Source organism: Cryptomeria japonica, chromosome 8 (assembly GCF_030272615.1).
Source record: "Cryptomeria japonica chromosome 8, Sugi_1.0, whole genome shotgun sequence".
Classification (NCBI taxonomy): domain Eukaryota; kingdom Viridiplantae; phylum Streptophyta; class Pinopsida; order Cupressales; family Cupressaceae; genus Cryptomeria; species Cryptomeria japonica.
In genome coordinates, this window is record NC_081412.1 from 348,049,004 (window position 1) to 348,070,933 (window position 21,930).

The 21,930-nt window shown below is 36.3% G+C and overlaps 1 protein-coding gene across 2 annotated transcripts in view; it reads right to left on the minus strand.

The window, feature by feature from the left end:
• Positions 1-21,930, minus strand: part of LOC131045353 (tyrosyl-DNA phosphodiesterase 1) — a 264,425-nt gene that overhangs the window by 165,434 nt on the left and 77,061 nt on the right. For both annotated transcript variants that reach the window (XM_057978942.2, XM_057978941.2), the window contains exon 8: positions 11,717-11,806. In XM_057978942.2, the coding sequence (XP_057834925.2) occupies positions 11,717-11,806 (90 nt within the window). The remainder of the gene's footprint in view (positions 1-11,716; positions 11,807-21,930) is intronic.

Below are 21,930 nucleotides of genomic sequence, written 5' to 3' on the forward strand. Positions count from 1 at the left end.
ATCAATTTCAGGATTTGGCGAATTTCCTAAGGCTGGGAAATAATATTTTATTATTTCACTTAAGTATTTTAATAAAGTGCCTTTGTCACTTAAGTGAAATAGCGGACGTCAAATAGAGATTTGAATGATATTTTATGAGCAAAAAGGGTGAACGACCACTTGAGGAGAGAAAAAGAAATATTAAAAAGGGCAAATATAATTATTTAATTATTTTCTAAGTTGCCCTGATCTATTGCTGCCCTTATTTCTCCTTGAGACTGTATATTGGAATTTTAGCCTTCATTCTGAATATGTTGGACTTTATTACTTTCTCTGGTGAAAACCCTTGGGGTTTGGCATTCGAACTTGGTTCATTTCAACCTTCTGGAGGATGGAAACCCTGATAAAGAAGATCGGCTGTGGTGGTGAGAGATCCTCCCTGGTCAATTCGGTGCAGCTCATTCAAGGCTACAGATTGTGCGTGAAGATTTGAAGAGATTCATAGTTGTTGTTCAGTATTTCTAGGTTTGCAAGTTAAGTATTGTGAAAGATCATTTTGAGTTGCTTGTGTGTTTCCTAGAGGGTTTAAAAATAAAATAATTATGTGAATGTTGTTGGATTTAATTGCCAAACCGTGACCAGTTTACAAATTAAACATAACAAAGAGGACGTGTTTCAGAGCTTCGTTTTGGGCACTATAGACAAAATCAGAAAGGCATCTTGCAGGTAAAGACAAAACTCACATGGTGATTGTTTTGGCACAAGAAGACAAATTACAAAAAAAGACAAAATTCAGAAAAGAACAAACAGGAAAAGACAAAGAAATAAGAAGCAAAGGAAATTGCAAGTTTTGTAAGGGTCAATTAAAGTTGTTGGCCGATTTATATCTATCAAGGAAAATGAAATTCATACTTGACTAAGGAATTAAATCAGGTTTCAGAGCAAGAGAAGGTTGCAGCTTCAGAAAATATTGTGGGCAAATTTTTGGTGTCTTCTTCTTAATAATCGAATTAATCCCTCTTTGCATGGTTTTGGTATATACTCTTGGCGTGGAAATTTCTTCATATCTTGGCATAAGAATTCATTGGCTAACATGGGCATAAGGTGTATTTGAAATAATTTTCCTTGTAGTGTATAAAGGGTTTCTTGATGCGACTCATTCTTTTCCTTTGGCACTAGCTTTGGATTTACTGGTTGATTCATCTTCCTACGTGGGTGATATTTGAGGTCTTGACTCTTTCTGGGCACAATTTTTAAATTGCTTGCTGTAAGATTACCTGCTGATCAAAGTTTTGAAGACCTGTGCATTTGCTGGGCTTATGGTTAATTTGCTGGATTGGCGTGAGTTGTGTCTAGGAATGTGTTGATGGCTATTTAAGCCTCTGAGCAGTGAGTAATCTTCATTTGCTAGGCAGCCACAGGTTGAATGAGGTGTGCGAGGGTTTAGAAGAGCTGTTGGAAGTGTTTCTTTACTCTGATCATCCCAACATATCATATAGTCTGTATGACTCAGTTTACATCACTGTAAGTGATCTGCAAATGATTAAGGTTAGAGTTTTTAAATCATAATTCTTGTAATCTGTCCTTTCCAGTAGCAATCTATATTTTATATTTTCAACATTGGCTGTAGGAGAATATTACTTTGTCATGACAGTAATGTAATGTCTGAAAGTTATCTGAAAGTGTTAATCCATTCATTGTATCTTAACTTATTCTATGGATGAGTCTTTTTAAAACATTGTAAGAAAAATATAATCATTTACAACCCAGCAACGAACAGAAGGTACACAGAATTTGCTGATCAGATAGTACTGTGTAATCAGAATCACAGTCAATATATATATCATTTGTTCTGTCACATTATATTGTTGGAATGAACCTTTATGAGAACATTGTGTCATGAATGCATTTAAACCAACCAAATCACAAGGAGACAACCCATTAGCAGACTTGTGAACTGTTGGACAAATTGACAGTGATGAAAAGAGGTGCAAAAAAATAGTGGCAAACTGGGTAGACTCTTACAGAGAACTACGATATCCTATTTTTGCTCATACAATCTCCTTCTCGAGTTAGTTTTTCTGCGAAAGTCTATTTGTTTTATACATCACAATAGTGCTTCCCTTGTATTCTCATTTTGCGTCAATACTATAATTTCAGCATTTGGTCATTTTGTAAACTGTAAAACTCTTGTGAAACTATGACCAAGCGCTATAAACAACAATAACTATAAAGTGCCAAACTTATACTTCCTAGGGGGGTTCTTTCATAAAGTAATAATGGGGGTTTTGTGGGGTGCGTGTGCACTTGTTTTTCATATTCTATCTTTTCAATTCTGCACCATGAAACAACAAGCATTATTAATCTGAATACCCAACAACCATTTGGATGAAAAGCAATGATTAATATGTTGATATGGCCACAACGAGGTACAAAAATAGAAGCTAAGAAAGACGAAATGCGAGCACGCGAAATTTGGGTAAATGGATACTCTCAAATAGGACAAGAAAGAGAGGATCTTACCAATGTTGCTTCTGATAATTTGAAACAATTAGAAAATTTAAAGAATGAAACCATTCACTTTGAACAGCAAAGAGTAATTGAACAGGTTCAGAAACAAATTTCTCGCCAAGCTGTCCAAAGAGCTCTAGGAACTCTGAAATTCTGAATACTCGTTTGACTAGCGAGTTACATTTACATACAATCAAGCATAATATTGACCTGCTCCTAGCCATGAAAAACATAACTGATTAAAAGATTAAATGGCTAAACAAATGTGATCAACATTTTGGTTTTGCTATGTCTTGTTGTGTCTCCAACTTTTCATTTTTCATGTTGAAGGATTGGATACTACTAAGCTTATATGGGATACAATACAAGATTTGTTTGCAAAATCAAATAAGATTAGGCATCATAAAGTAAGGATAATTATTCCAAATCCATGCAATTTTGACAATATCTAAGACTTCATCACACAGTATGTCTCTAATAATAGAATTGAAAATTTGCAAAATTAAGGGCTCTCTCAATTACTATTAAGTGTACTATCTAAGCTTGAAACTAATCATTCAAGTATTGTTTCCACCTTTCACACTATTAAGGCTGCCATAGAATTAGAGTTCTTGATGTTGAAATGTCCCCTTTTCAAGCATAGTTGGTTTGTGAACAAACTAGACTATTTTTCAAATTTTCCCATAGGCTAATTGGTGACCAAGGGAGAACTCCAAAAAGTTCTTGGAGACCAGAGGATTATTCAAGTGGTGGTGTTGTTCATGGTTATGAGTTTAAATGATCTTGCTGACCTTAATGATGCTTTCAAAATGCAATTCCAGCCTTTTGCAAGCTCTTCAAACTTCTTGGATAAACATGCTATTTTTAAGTAGTCGCCAAGTTGCCTTACCTCATTGTCGTAAGTCCCTAGTGACATGTTGGTATGCTCAAAATTTCATATTTGTATCATTTTGATCCATTCCACATCTTGGGTGATTTATTAAAGTATTAATATTATTATAATTTAGCTTGTCCTAAGGAGGAAATATTAAAAAGGCAACTAAGTATAATTATTTATTTAAAAGTGTATTAAGTTGTGCCTACAAGAGGATGCCTAGGCACAAGGGAATCTTTTGCACATAATGAATTCTTTAAATCAAAAAAGAGTTTGTGGAGAAAAAAGGGAAACTATTATTTTATTATTATTTTTCCTCCAAAATGTTAGAAAAGAAGGTTGAAAGCTCATTGTTGAGGTTAGACTTGATATGACAATTGCTACTGCATTTGAGAGAACCTATGTTCATATCCTTTTGAAAATACTACTTTTAAGGATGGAAACCCCCCCTAGCTGGTATTGGTGCTTTCGTACATGAGCCACAATTGTGCCTACAAGTAAAGTTTTCAATCTTCTAGTTGATAATAGGTATATTTGTTGTCTTTTCTTGTGTTAATTGCAAAGTGTGTTTGATGTTGTTCGATGTGTTTCCTTTTTAGCCAAGTCTTGAAGTGATGGAGCTTTTGTGCTAGCCATACTATCACCTATGTTGGTCGTACTTCTTCATGGCCCGTACTTGCAAGAATTTTTCATCTTGTTTGAAGTGTTGATGCAAATCATCATTGTTCTCAGGCCATACAAACTTGTTCTTCCTACATTTTCTCCACTTTCATTTTTTGGTTGTCAAACTTCTCCCATTGCAATGGCATCTTCTACATGACAGAGGAAAGGCAAGAAGCAATTTATTGACGTGGCTCCAACAATGGTGCCAGTGTAGAGGGGGAAAATAAACCAAAGAAAACATAAAGTGTCAAGTGAGGATATGATAGACAGATTCACTACTTTTTTGATACATTCAGCACCTAAACTTCAAGTTATGGGTTCTACATATTTGGGACAATGCCAAAAAGATTGACAAGGACCCATGTGTGGCCATTCACTTGGCCATGGCAAATTTACTACTTTACGACAGGCATATTTGCGGTTAGGCAAAATGCTTTTTATGCTGCCCAAAGCTTGAGCTACACTATCATGTTGTCAATTGCTAGCAAGTCTTACCTAATTCACAATAATATTATCAATGTCTACTTTCTTCTACCAACTAGACCATCTACATGCTTCAAAGTGTTGTTAGGTCTATCTCCAACAAGACATGGATATCCCCAAAAGTTTGAAGGTATTTCCAATCTATGAGGCTATTTCTATTGTTTTTTATTATCAATGTCTACTTTCTTCTACCAACTAGACCATCTACATGCTTCAAAGTGTTGTTAGGTCTATCTCCAACAAGACATGGATATCCCCAAAAGTTTGAAGGTATTTCCAATCTATGAGGCTATTTCTATTGTTTTTTATTGTTGTGATATGAAGAGTTTTTAGTAGGTGGTTTAGATTGGTTTGCCTAACAAAAATGAATGCCTAACAAATCTCATATGGTTAATTGGGGCTCCTCGAAGCATATGCAATTTGCTTCTACGCTAGGGTTATTACTAAAACTGTAACTCATATATAATTTTGTGCAAAGGAAACTATTGTAATTAGCCTCCCCTCTCTATGTTGGAAGATGGTTTTTTTTTCCTTGAGCATAAGGTACCATAATATGTTATCGGGGTTGGGTTCTATGTGGTATGCATTATGCTTAGTTATAAAATTAAAAATAGGTTAGTTTGGAGCTTTGTGCCGGATTTGTCTATTGTTTGGTGGAAGCTTCAAAGGCCTTTCTATTGTGTAGTTGGAGGATAAGCTTTCTTCTAGAACGAGTGTACTGTTTGTTACCAATATGTAGGCTTTTTTCTCTTTTTGTAGCTCCTAGGCCTTAACTAGCTATATTATCAAATCACATATATACCTTGAAACCTCTAAAAACACAAGAGAAATCTTCGAAACCCTTAAATCTCTATGAATCTTGGTGTTTCAGTTGAAATTTCATGGTTTCACAATGGCAGATTGAATTCTGCTTTTTAGTTATGTTCGTGAAATTATTTTGATTGTGTTGAGTCCCAAAACTGCTGCTCCATAATACTATAACTCGTATTACCTTCAAGGCTTCGGGGCTAGGCATTTGTCATCAAGAAGGTAAAATGGAGTTTTATCAACAAACTAGGGAAGGTTAAACACCGATCAACAAGAGTAGTCTTTCCTGTACTTCAAGCTCAACTTGACCTAGGAGGTTATTCCCAAAGGTATCCTTAACAAGGTTCTAAACCAATCAAAATGTACCATGATTTAACTGATGGCAGCTATGGCTAATGCATGCTTGACCCCTATAAATGCCACTAGGTCAAACACTAACTAGCTACGTAAAACCTCTCATATAGATGATAGCACACCTTGCACATGTACCTATAGATGGCAACAATATTATAAACACTTAAAATGATTTCATTCATTATTTCATAAACACTAACAAGGTGCAAACATGCATGACATAATTCTCTATTGATTTAGCTAATTGGGTTTGCTTGAGATTATTTCAATAGTTTGCATCTACAAATCACAAGCATGCATAAAATTTTAATCTAATTTAATTTACTCATACTTCTAATATAGATGAAGGGTGTTTAAATAATGGATGTTTGGTCTTTCACCAATGTGGACCAATGCCTACTCGATTAGGCAGCAGATTCATGAACAGCAAAGAAGGAGATGTATTCATTAAAACATCAACAAAACCAAATATACATTTTCATACAAATCAAAGTTTACATTCAATGCAATAGACACAATAATCCATCTCAGAACTACAACAACCCATGTAAAACATAGAAAAGACCATTACCTAGACTTTTGCATTGCATTAGATGCTATCACACATACATCAAATTCCTATTACACTCGCACTAAAATATCTTGATTTCTAAATAGCTCTGCTACTTATAGTAAACTTAGAATGACTGGTTGCAAAAATAGAAATTTATTGCCAGGTAAATAAATAAACTTTAGAATGGTAAAACAGTCTATAGATTAATACCCAAAAGTAGATATAGGGATCCGTTGACAATACAATTCCAAAAAGTCTATACATCAAGAAGTTCAGAGATAATGCTACAGAACCTTGCAAAACAAATGTTCAAAACAGATAAGATGTGAGAAGCAAGTTCTGATAAAATACATCAATCAACGATCCCATATATGTTTACCCAACAATCTCCATTGAGGTTGTCCCGATGAAGGTTGTTTTTCCACTAGGCCTATGAGAGCTATCCCGATGACCCACGTTTTTCCACTAGGTGGTAAATGACTAAGTTTTAATGCAAATTGAGTGTCCAAATGAAGTTCAAATTTCCACCAGAGGAGAAATGAGTGAAACAAAATGAAATATGGACAAATTTATGTGTCCCGATGGAGGTCGATTCTCCACTGGGGACAAACTGGTGGAAAATGACTAAGTTTACATGTCCAAATGGGGTTCGATTTTCCCCTAGAGGATGTTTTGATGGAATTTGATAAGTTTTTAGTGGGAATTTGAGTCCCAATTAAGGGCAAATTTCCACTAGGGGATATTTTTACATGAAATGATCAAATTTGCTTGTCCAAATGGCCATCGATTTTCCCCTGGAGAGGATTTGTGAGTGAAAATGAGCTAAGTGATAAAATTTGCTTGTTCAGATGAGGGTCGACTTTCCCCTCAACGTTATAATTTGCAAACTGGGGTGAGTTTAAGTGAAAATTATGTGTCCCAATGGAGTTTGAATTTCCCCAAGTGGCTGCAGATTAAATTCAAGTGAAATTTTAAAGGTAAATGTGTCCCAATTGGCATCGATTTTCCCCTAGCAGATACATTTAATGATCAAGCAAGGTGAAATGTGCCAAGTGTTAGAATCTGAATGCATATCGATTTTCCTATTTGCTGGTAAAGGCAAATTTTTATCCCACATTGGCTGTGTGGTGACATTTTAAGGCAAAAACATTAATAAAAGACACAGTCCAGTGCCTAATATGAAGAGGCTGATTCAAAGTGTGCCATTGCTAAGGGAGGTACGATTTTTTATCTAAGTTATCAAAGGGCGCCATTATTGGAAGAGATTGCAAAATCATTTGAGGCTCCATTGCTGGCCCAGGCTTCATTGCCAAATCTGAGACACATTTTACCCAGTCAGAACATTGCTCCCAGCCAGCATTACCTCACATTGTATTGTTTCCAGCTATTTTTTGCAGACTTAGGAGATTGTTCCATCCATTGTGCATGCTAAGACATCTTTGATTTTCAGCTTATTGGGCAAAATCATATTATGTGGGGGTGTTGCGCCATGTTTGTGAGGGTTCCCAGCCATTGAAGATTAAGTTTCAGAGGTGTTTTCAGACCCCAAACTCAGAAAATCAGACCTGAACTACATTTTGACATCAAAATCCTCCATTTTCTGAGTTTGCAGGGGTGTCTTCAGACTTATACATTGCAATCACACTAGTTTTAAGTCTGAAAATCAGGTTTTACGAGAGGCGAGATGCCTTATTATGATTGAACTTCACCCATTTTTCAGAATTCGCATTACTTATTGTTTAAATTTCTGATTTTTGAGCTCATAAATATGAAAATTTTGAAAAATCAGAACTTAGGGTAATTCTGAAAGTGAATTATTAGAATTATTTTGTCATGATATTGACTTCCAGCTTCATATAGGTGCTATGTCTAAAGCAGGGATATCAGTGAGAAAGACTCAGTTGAAAGTTGTGCAAGAAGGTTACTATCTGGAGTCACAGATAACATCCCGATGGAAGAAGATCGGAGATACCAACATGGAGTACCTAGATATGAAGAGGATGAGGCAGAGAATGTTTGGAACGAAGAATCACCTTTCATCATCCTTCGCGGCTAATATTGTTTAGTGTGCGAAGCATTGTGATCCACAGACTAGTTCCTAAGGGGTTGGTGCTTGCATACCTAGCTAAGGAGTCTATTGAGGAGGCATTTGGAATCCCTAGATATTAGGACTTGCAAGAGAGAACCAAGGAAGAGGCTCAAACTAAATTTGAAAGAAGATCGGAGTCATGTTTGACAATTATCAACAACGAGTGGGTTCTTGAGACAAGGCATCACCACTCTAGGTTACCCAAGAGACTCCTATGTTCAGACTTCAAGGAGGAGTACAAGGATTTGATATTTCTACTCAACCGAGTCACGAGAGCACCTCAAGGAGCACTATTTGAGACATGGATGTATTATTTTATTGAAGAGATAGCAAGAGGAACAGTCATGATCAACTCAACGAAGATTATAAGTGACAACCTAGACATCCAGTTTAGAGGTTTGGAAAAAACGAAGACATTCTACATGACTTCCTACCTAGTCTACATGCTTGCAAGACATATTGTATACAAAGGATTGATATGCAAGGGCAAAGTTGGGAACAGACCAGGACAATATAGAGTGTACGAGTGTTATCCGCAACTCCACCTGCATGAGATTGAACACTATAGAAGGGTGAACGATGCTTTCACCATGTACATCACAAGGTTGCTGCAAGGCAAAATAAATAAACGATTGTCTAAGGAGGCAACGACGCTCGTTGAGAAGTACAGATCATGGTATATCCAGTTTCCTACCTTCACATACCTAAGGATTCAGGGATTCACGTTAGAACCATACAAGCTCCCTAGGGGTCCGACAAATAAGACGGTGTTACTTGAGGTAGTGAGGCAGCTCTTAGAGTATGATTTCCTCCAAAAGGTGAAGCACGAGCAGGCGATAACTTTTCCTATCACAATTGGAAAAACGCTGGAGGTATGCCCCACCACAGCAGCAACAGAGACGGTTAATGAGGAATTCGAATTCTATCACCTTGGAATCTCTAGAGGCAAGGATCAATTCGATCCATTTCAGAAAATTGTAACGATTAAGGGAGGGAAGTATATACACAGGATTGACATAGAAGACCATTGGGATAATCTGATGGATGAGTTCGTAGTTAGAAGATGTGGTCTCGGATGTCAGTGGAATTCATGAGGAAGTGTAACTTCTTCTCCATTCCATATCAGGTGCAAGATGAGATCAACAAAACCAAAAGGTTAGAATTGAAGGTCCTCATGTTTCAAGTAATCCTAAAACTCACAAGACAAAAGAGACAAGAAGAATTGGACTACAAGGAGAATTAGGAACTTGGAACCATAGTTCCAAGCATCCGCACCTAGCGAAAAGATGAAAAGAGAGTGGAAAAGTGGCACAAAGGTGAGGACAGTAAGTGAACTTAGAACCCTAAGGATTTGGTCCTAAATTTCTAAGTGCTCGCAAAGGCTCATTCCCGAATGGGAGGAAAAGTGGAGAAATGCATAAGTGTGGGGTCAAGGTTCTATGGTAACCTACAACCCTAAGATCTAGTCCTCATAGATCCTAAAACCACCCACAAGCCCATAGCCTGAAAAAGTGGCAATGACCCGCAAACTCACAAGCACTTAAACATTTATTAGCATCTAGGAAATTTCATAGAAAGTGGATCCACTTGGAATTTCTCATCTCAATTATTAATAGAAAATAAAATAGGGATAACACACACAAAGGGGATGAGACTAAAAAAAAAATTTGACACTGCAAGATTGAGTCCCAGCATTGTCATTGGAATAGGAGACCAAAAGGAAACAAGAAATCCACACTTGTCATCATGAACAAGGGTCATCAATGCACAAACATCACGATACTTACAAGAACAAATATAACACAAACAAAGACATTATGTACAGGGAAGGACAACTTGCATCCAGTGACATGGAGGCATAAGGAGTTGGAAGATATGGCTACAAGTAAAACTAACATTTGTAGGTCAAACCCTACATGAGGATCCATAGCACAAGGCCATGGACAAACTTCTGCAATCACATACAACTATCAAAGATGAGAATATAGAGGGAGCTAATCTCCCTCAAGCCACATTTGAACTCACCACCAGCTGCAACAAATGAATCCCACTAGCTACATGCACAAATTTATAAACATTGCCCAAGGAGTGAAGATTCACCTCACCATCAATCATATTACTACAAGGCAACCATAAATAATAGGTGCCAGACCTATTCCATTATACATCAATTATGTCCACAAAATTGGGAATAGACTAGAGAAATCTAGGTCACCAACATCATATGTCCAAGTTGCCGATTCGGGTTTGGGTACAGATATGGGAATCGAAACCCGATACACAATTTGCAAAAAATGAAAATACTCATTGCACAATGAAAATTCAAATTATAATCCATATTCAATTTTCATATTCTTCTTCATCAGAAACATCAAGGTAAACATCAAACATTTGGTTCAATTTCATTACAACCACAATCAAATGGATTGCCACTCACACTAATTGTGTCAAGTGCAGAAGCTAGTTCAATTTCATTTTTCAAACATTTCAGAAAATGCCAAATCATTAATAATACAACGAAAGTGATTTCAAAAAACATAAACAAACAATTATCAGATATGCATCATGTAAATCAACTTAATTCAATCTCATTAATGCTGATATAAAGTTTACTAACCCCATGTTTACAAGTACAGCTCACAAATGTAACTGAAATGGTATTTAATTGCTTGCTTGCTAGCATATTCGGATAAAATGCTGTCACAAAGTTATGAAGAGTGAAACTGAGGTTTTAATCTCTGCTTGGGTATGGCTCTTTGTACTTCCTAGGTGCGTGGGTTCATTGTGGCTCCTTCAAAGGGGGACCCACAACAAACTCAGGCACCCACGAAGAACCCAAATTGTACCCAAGGCCGTACCTAAATCATACCTATATCCGAAACATACCCGTACCAGGACTCAAGCTTTACTAAGAGTAACCGATAACACAAGACCATATTAGTATTTTATAAGCCATAAATTTTGAGCTGGTGTGTCAATTTTAACTTCACCAATAATATCTTATGGCTTTCTACTTCAGGATGAAATGTTCATTTTCTTTCTCAAAACTTGACATGCTCAATGAACAATATTCTGTTGAAAACGAAGCAGTAAACGACTAGTTAAAATTGACTTGAAAGGATACATCCAATATAACTTGTCATCTAACTTGAAACATAAGATATCATCACTTAAACTGTGAACTCCAGTGCCAAAAAGTAATAAATTTTTTTACTAATGCACGTCTAGAAATTACATTCCAGGGTTGAATAAAAAGGTCAGACATAATAATTGAGTTAAAAATACAGCAAAGTTATAAAAAATTGAAGTAATGGCTCATTTTTAAAGAAAGCTATTACTATTAAATTCTAATCAAAACAAATAAGCTCAAAAAGAAAGAACGATCATTGAGACTCAAAAATACCGCTGCAGCACTGTAGTCAAACCTCCTAAAGTATGCAGCATTGATCATTACATCACCAGTTTGTGGTAACTGGGCACTGAATCCAGCCCACTGCACAGATACAGAGAAATAATAACAAATGTGAACAGTTTTTCCAACAATAAAGAACAAATATTCAATCCAAGACAGTATGCATTTTACAGGCACAATCATAAACATTGATATTCAAAATAATTTGAACTTTCACAGTCTAATTCCCCAATGCCTGAGAAGCTTCCTTCTGGAACTATGTTATAGAAATATCCACCTTTCCTTACACTCCCAATATGTGAATGTTTCACAGAACTAATGGCAAGATGTCTTTTTTTTCTCTACTGCCTGACGTTTCTGAGAAGCATTTCTTATCACTATCTGTTTAAACCTTCTACTAGAATCACACTTATTCAAAACTTTAATTAAAAATATATATAAAATCCAAAACCAAATTCATTGCAAAATTTTCAAACTGCCTCTTCCATACATTTTATATGTATGAAAATGAACAATGCCAAAATAGTTTAACACAATTCAGGTCTGCTCAAGCTCTTAGAGGAATTTAAAAATTAAGTTAGAATAGGACCTAGCAAATGATGCCAAGAGTATTGATCTGAAATGGATTAATCATGTTGATAATGATGGCTAACATGTAATATCCCCAATTTAGGGTTTCCTTGCATTGCGGTTGGCTCTGACCTTGTCGGTGGGTGTCTGTCTTACCTGAGAGGTTATTTGATGTTGTCAATGAGTTCAATTAGTCTCAAGGACATGTATGCCACTTTCTAGGGGAATTTCCGACTTTTGGTGTGTTCTCCAAGAATCTTGGAGTGGACATCTATATTTAGTAAGTTGCTATTATTAGCCCTATCTGACTTCCTCCTCGTCATTTGCATGCCCACACCCTCAGTTTGCAAATTGATGATCAGTTGTCTTTTCCACAATTTAATGGGATCATTTTTTAACTAAATGCTAAAGTTTAATGTTATGCACTTTTTAGCATTAAATTATTTAATATTTAAAATATGAATTTTGTTTGAGCGCCCAAGTATTAAAATATTTCATTATTTTAATAAAGTGCATTTGAAAGTGGGCATAGAGTTTTAGGGAAACATAAGGGGATTAAAATACTAATTTATTTCTTTCATTTTGGTGTCGAGTTTGAGGAAACAAAAGGGACTTTAATTAATTTGCATTGTTATGCATGCATAAAGTATTTGTTGGAGAAGCTCTGCTGATTTGTTCCTGGAACTCGTGGAAGACGAAATCCTTCTTGGAGTATCATCCGTGGTAGTGAAAGATCCATTCCTAGGTCATTGTGGGTAGATTCATACAGGATCTTCATTGGTGATCAATTGTGTGAGGTATATTCATACAGGATCTTCATTGGTGAGCAAAAGCTTTGGCATTTACAGGAAATCTGAAGAACATGGTATTTTGAGTTCCAGGTTGAAATCTTGGGTTTGTCTAGGAAGGATTGGAGATAATATTTGTATGTGAGCTGATTATTGAAATTCACTATCTGGCTGTACAACTTGCCATGAGTGTTTGAACCATTTTGTGTCGACTAGGGCAATCCCTGGGAGAGATTGTTGTTGGGTGTTGTTTCTAATGCTATTGTTTGGCCAGGCAACTTGTTCTGACTTCTGAGCATGGAAACCAAGACATTTTGATGCATTAAATTTCTAAGAGAAAATCTCCCTTACAAGAAGAGCCAAAATCCACTGTTTGAGTCGACTGGTGCTGAGAAGCGTTGTTCTCTTTGTGGGAATTTTTCTAGAGGATTCAAAATACTAGGCACCTGTTTTGGGACAGATTTCAGGTTATTTGGTGAACCGTTATGTTTTCTAGAGCCTAGTCATTGCCTACAGCTGGCCGCCCTGTTGTTGGCAGAATTTCACATTTTTTAATTATTTGGGGTTTTTTGGATAGCTATCACTAATCCCAAATGAGGCATTCAGGTGTGTAGGAGAGTTTGGAGCTGAGTTTAATCACATTTGTGGGCAGAGATAAGTAGAATGAAGCATTTTTAAAGCCAGTCGTCCTATGGGGTATGCACAGTTTTCTACAGCAGGGTTATTTCTGAGATAAATGTTCCCTTTGAGTAATCTGCAGTTGGTAGGGCTTATTGCTCTGATCTGAGGCACTCTGGAATGTTATCATTGGAAGGATCCTTGACTAGATTGCTGCATGAGAAGGCTCAATTTGGTGATGGAAGGAGACCTTTTGCTGCTGCTGTCGTCTGAATCAGTCTCAGAGCCAAACATCAGACCTGCCTAGTGCTCAGTTATTTCAATTGATAGAGATGTATTCTTGGTTTGAATGTATGTTTATTGCTGTTGATGAAATCATACCCTTATTATTGTTAACTCTGCATTAGCAATGATTAATCCTTTTCATGTACTTTCCTTTAGTTAAGTTGCAATTGAACAAAGTTCAGTCAAAAGAAATAACAGCAGTATCAAATTATAGGCATGACATGTTCTATTGACAAGACAAGGCATAAGGCTCCATTCTGTAAGGCAGAGATCAAACAGGGAGTTGTAGAGAATCTAGAAGACAAGTAAAACAACAGAAAGCACCTACATGATCCACACCTTTAAGGGGGTTAACGTATGATTGAATATAGCCAATAGTGACAATTGACCCCTATCAAAAACATCTGACAATATTAGCTGAGGCCAAACTTGACACTAATGAAAACAAGCATAGAGGACCATAGTTCACATATTTGGACTCAACTCGGACTCGAGAAAATCAGCAATTTAAAAACTACTCCTTTTTTTCTAAAACACAAATTTTATGTAAAATTCAATTACAAATGTATCAATGAGTCTATAAAACATTGGGGAAGCATTTTCTATCAAATTTTCATTTGTATAGAACTCAAGTACAAAATTGCATTAATCATGTGGATAAAACAGCTAACTGTTAATGTGATGTCCCCTATAAAGACTGTCTCCCTTAGCAGATTGATTAAAAATGATGAACTGATGATGATTATATCAAAATAACCCAGTGATGAAATCTAACACATAAAGTCTGAAAATTAATATATATTTATTATATGCACATTAATTATAGATGAACAGTATCTTCGATCTATCCTCCACTATGTCACAATGTCTGGAATAAATACTTAGTTACATACGTAACATGCCAAGTCCAGAATGATTACAAGCGAAAATGGTCTTGCTCTGCCTTTCGCAATACCGCCGTGTATAGTTTTAGACGTATTTAATGCACTCCTTGAGATACGATCTGAATTCTAGTTTAATAGTCGGCACCCGAATTCTGGATTATATTTCTCTTTCTTTTCGATTTTGGAAGCAGTTCCCCCTTCTTCTCGTGCCCTTCACAAATGGTTTTCAAACGTATTTTATATCGCTTCATGCCTCTTCCGAAAGAGGAGGGAACACTTCATCCAGCGGTCAAGTCTTCTCCTGGAAGAGCAGAATCGGTGAGATACTTGAGATGTCTTGGTGACAGGCAGTTTAGCTCTAAAGGATCAAAGTGATCAGATCGGTGAGACTTGTACTCGCTCTTGCCGACAGGGACTTTCAGTGTGACCTGGACTGTCGGTGTGAGTTTGGTCTTCGGTAAGACCTGAGAATGTTGGCCTGACAATTGAAGTCCTACCGATGGATCTGTTCTTGTTGAACATCGGTGTGACTCTTGCCGATGCTCGTGGTCTCAGTGTTTCTTAAAGGACGTAATGTTCCTCTTGCCGATGAACTTGAAGGTGGACCGTGGTTGAACAGGCGCTGACTTGGCTGACTGTGAATTATGTACGTAGGGTCTTAATCTTCGATACTCCTAAGGGAATGATTGCTGCTCCTGTTTACTAATGCTGCTCATATAGAGCTATCCAAATCTCGGAAAATAATAACTAATAAGTTTAAATCTTTAATTTAAACTTATTTAATCATATACCAACTCGTATTGTCCTTAGGGCTTGAGTGGGGACATGACAATTAACTACTACGAATCATAATGATTGCTTTTGAAAATCATCATCACAAATTGCATATCTAAGAAAGATACAAATTAACAGATTTTACAATTTCCTAGATTCCTTATTCTAGTGAAAAATTGGGTACAAACTCTACTCCTCCCACTTGGCTATAGCTCGTCACTCAAACTCGAAGGTTGCAATGGCTCCTCTTGTGCTAAATTGATGTCATAAATTCAATCTCTCTTGCTTTTGCTGCAACCACATCCTCAACAACTTACTTCTCTAAATGAGTAATCCCATCCATCATAAACAAGAGGGCTCCTCGTCATCCACAATCCAATCACTATAGGGATCATTATAATCTAAATCAATTAGTTCTTGCAAATTGTCCCTCAACACTCCTGTGCAAAGCTGAAGGTTATATTGCTCAAAAACTAGGTCATTGAGGCATTGTTAAGTCAACATATTGTACTTTGTGTGAAAGACATCAAACAAGCTCCAATTGTGCTTATAACCAATCGCACTGCAAGGTTGAAACAAAATTTGGAGGGCTGTCTTTTGGAGATTTGGGGTATTTCCACCTCAAACTTTCCCACTGTTTTGGGGTGAATGTAGCCACCCTCAAATTTTATTTTATTTTATTTTTTTCAAATATCTTTCAACTGTAAATGAAATAGCAACTTCCTCTCCACATTTTGATCACCCAGATCCCAAAAGGTGAGAGCATATCATGTTAGAATTATAATTCTATTGGAAATAAACTGCTGAAAAGGAAAGGCATCAAGCAGCAAGCTAAAGGGATGCGTCATACAATACCAAAAAGTAAACATCTGCTAACTTGTGGGAATTACAATGCCACATCCACTTTCGTGAGAAAGCTTAGGGGCATCCACTTTCCAGTGGGAAACCTTATTTAAACTGAAATTAAATAACAACTAGGGCACATCTACAAACAGTGGGAAAGCTTATACAACTAAAATTAAATAACAAGCTCCTTTCACTTGTCAAGTGGTGGGCAAATACAAACCACTTATCCAGTGGGGTAAGTACCAGCTATAATCAAAACCATTTCAGAAGTGGTATTACCATCCAGTGTTATAATGAAAATGCTTAGTATAACAATCTAAAGCTTACAGTGTTAGTCCATAAGCAGAGAACAGTGAACTACTGCTATCATAGAATGCTGGTAAGATAAATAAGCTGATACAGATGTTGAGATGAGATAAACACTACTGAAACACCCTATTGCAATGCCCAATATGAAGGATAAACCTACCCAACTTGAATAACAATGATACACCTTGAAAATAGGTGTTGGAATTATTAGAGACAAGCCTGGAAACCAATTTGCAGAGGTGGTAAATTAATAGCAGATTTGATATACACTGACATACAAATGTTGCGGCTCAAAAAGTCACAAAGGTCACTAAAACACAATCCACACTAGCAAAAAATACCTCTCCAAGTTGACATACATCACCAAACACATCCAACAATGAGGAAAAGATAGTTGCAGATCTGTCAACAATGATCTGTAATCACTACAGCAATTATAGTAGGTGGTACAACCCTCATTGGAGCATTCAAACCTTAAATGTGCAGCCAAAAACGGGCATCACTGAACTCCAAGTATCAAAGTACCTCTAGAAAGCAAAGATAACAACTCACACAGGCAACACTTCACCCTAGGAAGACTCATGCCCTTTGCAAGCAAGCACCACTATCGTATGGTTCCCTCAATCTACAGTTTGATCGTTCCTTCAATTGGTACAACCTGCAAAATATGGAGAATAGCGTCCAAAAATAAAGAAAACGATGTACTAAGTTCAATGACATACACAGAAATTTGCAATACATTGTACGTACGGCCTGGAAAGAGAAAGGTATACCCCAGCAATGAGAAAATCCTTCAATCACCTCAGATACATCATTGAAAACCTTGCAAACTTCACAGAACTCTTAAACATTCTCCAACATCAGAAAACATCAAAAATCTCCCTCTCTACAAACTGAAGTTGAATTCCAATCTGAAGCGCAATGGTGGATGAAACCACACCAAACTAGCTAGGGATTATCTCTCAAATCCGAAACTAGAAATCTAAAAGGATTTTCATCCTCTGAATATTGTGGAAGAACTCATAGGTTCCATCCAATAGCATTACGGTATCAATCAACAACATGTCCAACAATGAGCCCCACACCTTCTCTATAGCTTTTTGAGGGGAGGTATACAATTTAAAAAGATAATAATTCACTTTTTCCCCTCACAAAGACCTTTAACATTTCATCTGCAAAGGTCCCCTTATCTACGCTTCCAACTTTTAAAACACTTAATCACCTTTTCAATAATCTATTACACTTTGTCCTTTTAATATTTCCCATTATTAGACAACTTTTGTGAATCAATTACATAATAAGTCAATAACTCCTCAAATAGTAAAATGCAATGAAATTGCATCGGAAACAAACTTTGATAAACACTACTGAAACAACCTAATGCAATGCCCAATATGAAGGAAAAAGCCACCTAACTTGAATAAAAATGATATACCTTGAAAATAGGTGCTGGAATGATTAGTGACAAGTCTGGAACCCACATTGCATAGCTGGTAACTTAATTGCAGGTCTGATATATCAGTGAATACTGCCTCAAAGGTCACCAAAACACCATCCAAACAAGCAAGCAACACCTCTTCAAGTTGACAAACATCATCAAACACATACAACAACGAAGAAAAGGTACTTGCAGCTCTATCTACAATGATTTGTAATCAATAGGTGGTACGGCCCCTATTTGAGAATTCAACATTAAATGTCCAGCCAAAAACAGGTATTAGAGCGCCTCTAGACAACAAAGATAACCCCTCAAACAAGCAGCACTTGGACCTACGAAAACTAAAGTCACTAGCAAGCACTAATATTGTATAGCCCATTCAATCTACAGTTTGATCCTTCCTGAAATTGGTACAGGCTGCAAAATATAGGGAATGGTGTCCAAACAGCAAGAAAACTATGTACTAAATTCAAAGATATAACCACAAAAATTGCAACGTGTGGTATGGCCTAGAAAGAGAAAGATATGGCCCAGCAATGAAAAAATCCTTCAATCATCTCAAATAAACCATCAAAAACACTACAAACTCCAGAAAACTCTCAAACATTTGCAACATCAAAAAACCCACAGAGTACTCAGCGAGTTTTGCAAAACTCATGATTTTTTTTGCTTGGCAAGTATTTATGCCATTAACTCACACAAAAACTTGGTGAGCCTTTGGCAAAAACTCAGCTGCATAAAAAAAAAGAGGCCCAAACACGTCAAAAAGTTATCTAATTTTTTTTCTAAAGTCAATCTCATTCTCTTCATAAAATATATACATGAAATATAACATTTAAGTATAAGTCATACTTTAAGTTATATTTCATGTATATATTGGCAAGATGTTTGAGAGTAATTCCAGATCTCTAGGAGTTATAATTCAAATTCTAGGTTTTAGAAGATCTTTTAAATTTTCAGACTTAGTCAAATTTTAGTAATTAGTAGGCTGCTATCAGCATTCTCTCACTCTCTCTATCTCACTCACTTTATTTGCCCCGAATTCTAGACCTATCTATCTCCCTATCACTCTTCCTTTATCCCCTATCTCTACCACTCTCTATCTCACTCCCTCCTCTCTCCCCCAACATCTAGAACTATCTCTCTACCTCTCTCTCTCTCACCCTCAGACCCCCGTGAGGGATGCTGCCCTCAACCTCATTTTGGTGAGGTGGAGGAGCCACATCAAGCTCCTAGGACTAGACCCTCTACCTCTATCTCTCCCCTTTTTTTCACTAGAGCTAGGAAGAGGAAGATGTAAAATATTTTAATATAATATTTACTTTTAGTTTTACAAAAACAATATGCTATTTCATTCTGTTTTAGTCTATCAGCCATCAGCATTCCACATGAGGATGCCATTTTGTACCCAATTTGCATTTAAATCAATCAAATATATCTAGACTCAACTATTGATTCATTGGATGCATCTCATTGAATTTTGCAAAAAAAATACATTTTTAATTAAATTTAAGCAAATTTTTAAGTTGTCGAGTTTTCACTGATTTTTTTTGGGGGCCTTCGCAAGTTTTTTCTTTTGGCGAGTAGTTCAACTATGGTTCAACCAATGCATGCATGAAAGATTTTGGTTCTGTTTGCTTGTCTTGATTGGTATTGAGATTTAATGGTTTCATCTAACTTTCATTTGCAAATTGAACAACATCATAATTTAAACAACTGAAATAATCGCAAACTAACAATAATAGCCACACATTTCAGATTGAACATCTCCTATCATAATAGTTGGAATTTCATTGATTTAGCAAATCAAGTATCAATGACTATAGCATAGCATAGTGATAAATACATCACAATAATTTTTAGAGCCTGAATATGCGTGGCAGCAGTCTTGTGGAAGGAAAAATAATCACTTTGAGATCTCATAGAAGGCTAGCAGCTCACTCCCTGACTCTAGCACCAACTTTCCTTGCTCAAAGGAGGCTAGTAACAGCAATCAGTCACTGATTAAGCATAATTGAAACCCCAAATAATAATTTCCAAATCGATTCCGACCATTCCCATTGATCTCCAAAGCAATTTCAATTCATCTTCATACTAGCTGGGTGTTTATATAGAAGATCAGCCAACAATAAACCCACCAAAACTCTCTCAAAATCTCTATTAAGTGTCACCAAACTCTACAAATTAGAGGAACAGATCAAGATACCATAGAGAAAAATTAGATAACTCATCAAAAACCTATGACCAAACAACCCTCACAACTTCCTAGCAGAATATACATTCAGACAGAAGGCATGCAACTTCACCCAAAAAATCAATTTCAGCTTAAAAAACTCAAATGAAGAACCAAATCTGATCATCCTTTCCAGAGGAATTCATTGGAAAAATACCTAAAAAGAATATATTTCCAGATAATCCTAGCCGACCACTTTCATGGTTTCTCAACCGTCAAACAATCTGTACAGCATGAACTAAAAACTCAAACAAAGGGTAAAACTAAATGAACAACCCAACACCAAAGATGACTTTACCAAGCTTGCAAATAATAATTTGTACTATCCCCTTCAAATTTTAACCAATTGTTTACCACTGAAATGCACTTGATACTGAATTGACATTTGTTGCTTAAAACTCAAGTTTGTAGTTTTACTCTTTATGGTTGCTTGAAGTTTCTTTTGTATGGTATTTCGTGACAGCAAAAATAATAGCTACCTTGCTAAATAAAACATTCAGAATTACTCAATCAGTAACCTATTTCAGAACAGATCATTAACAAGATCTGACTAGGTGTAGAGCAATACCAATAATAAATTTCATATCGATAAAATGCAAAGAACTCACACTTGGCATTTGAAGTCACCCAGTCTTGACGAAACTATCTTCGATAACATTTGTTGAAAGTCCCAATGAGCAGAAATTCCCGAAAGTCTCTATGAAGAGATTTTATATGTATTCGGCTAGAAATTCCTTTAGGAATCCAACATGATGAGGTTGTAGCAAAGGAAATAACTCATTAACCGTGCTGAAGAGTATACCCGAATTCATATATTTGAATCCAATTCTAAACCTGTTCTGAAGAAATAGGGAATTGATAGCATTCACAGAAGAAGACAGCATCAAGATCATGCAAAATGATTTCCCAAACTTGAAGCCAACACACATGAATGTTTGTTGCAACCGCAAATTAAGTCGTGCAGCATATGTAAACCCAATTAACACACACCAACAATATTTGCCTTCGAACATATGTGCAAATAATAAAATTTTGTCTGACTTATATTTTCGAGTAATATATTGTTAATGTCATCTCCATGAATATATAGGTTGACCCGAAATACCAAATTCAACACACCTGGCATTTTCCAATTCAGAATACCTTACTTTCTATGATAATCACAATTTGCACCAAGGAAATATAAATGCCCACTGCCAAAGGAATATAATCGTCTTGATGATGCTTCGAAGGAAATGAGCTGCTAAATTCCTTCTCCTCAACCTCGATAATGATCTTCTGACTGGCTTTGTTCTGGACTTGAATGTATGAAGCGACAAATTGTTCTTGAATGTTGTGGCAAAAAAACTCAACTTGATAATATCAGATGAAGACTAGTGATATGACTACTGCGTTGCATGTGTATATAAATGTCTAGCGTTCACAAGTATGATCAGATTTCAATGTTTTCATACAACTCA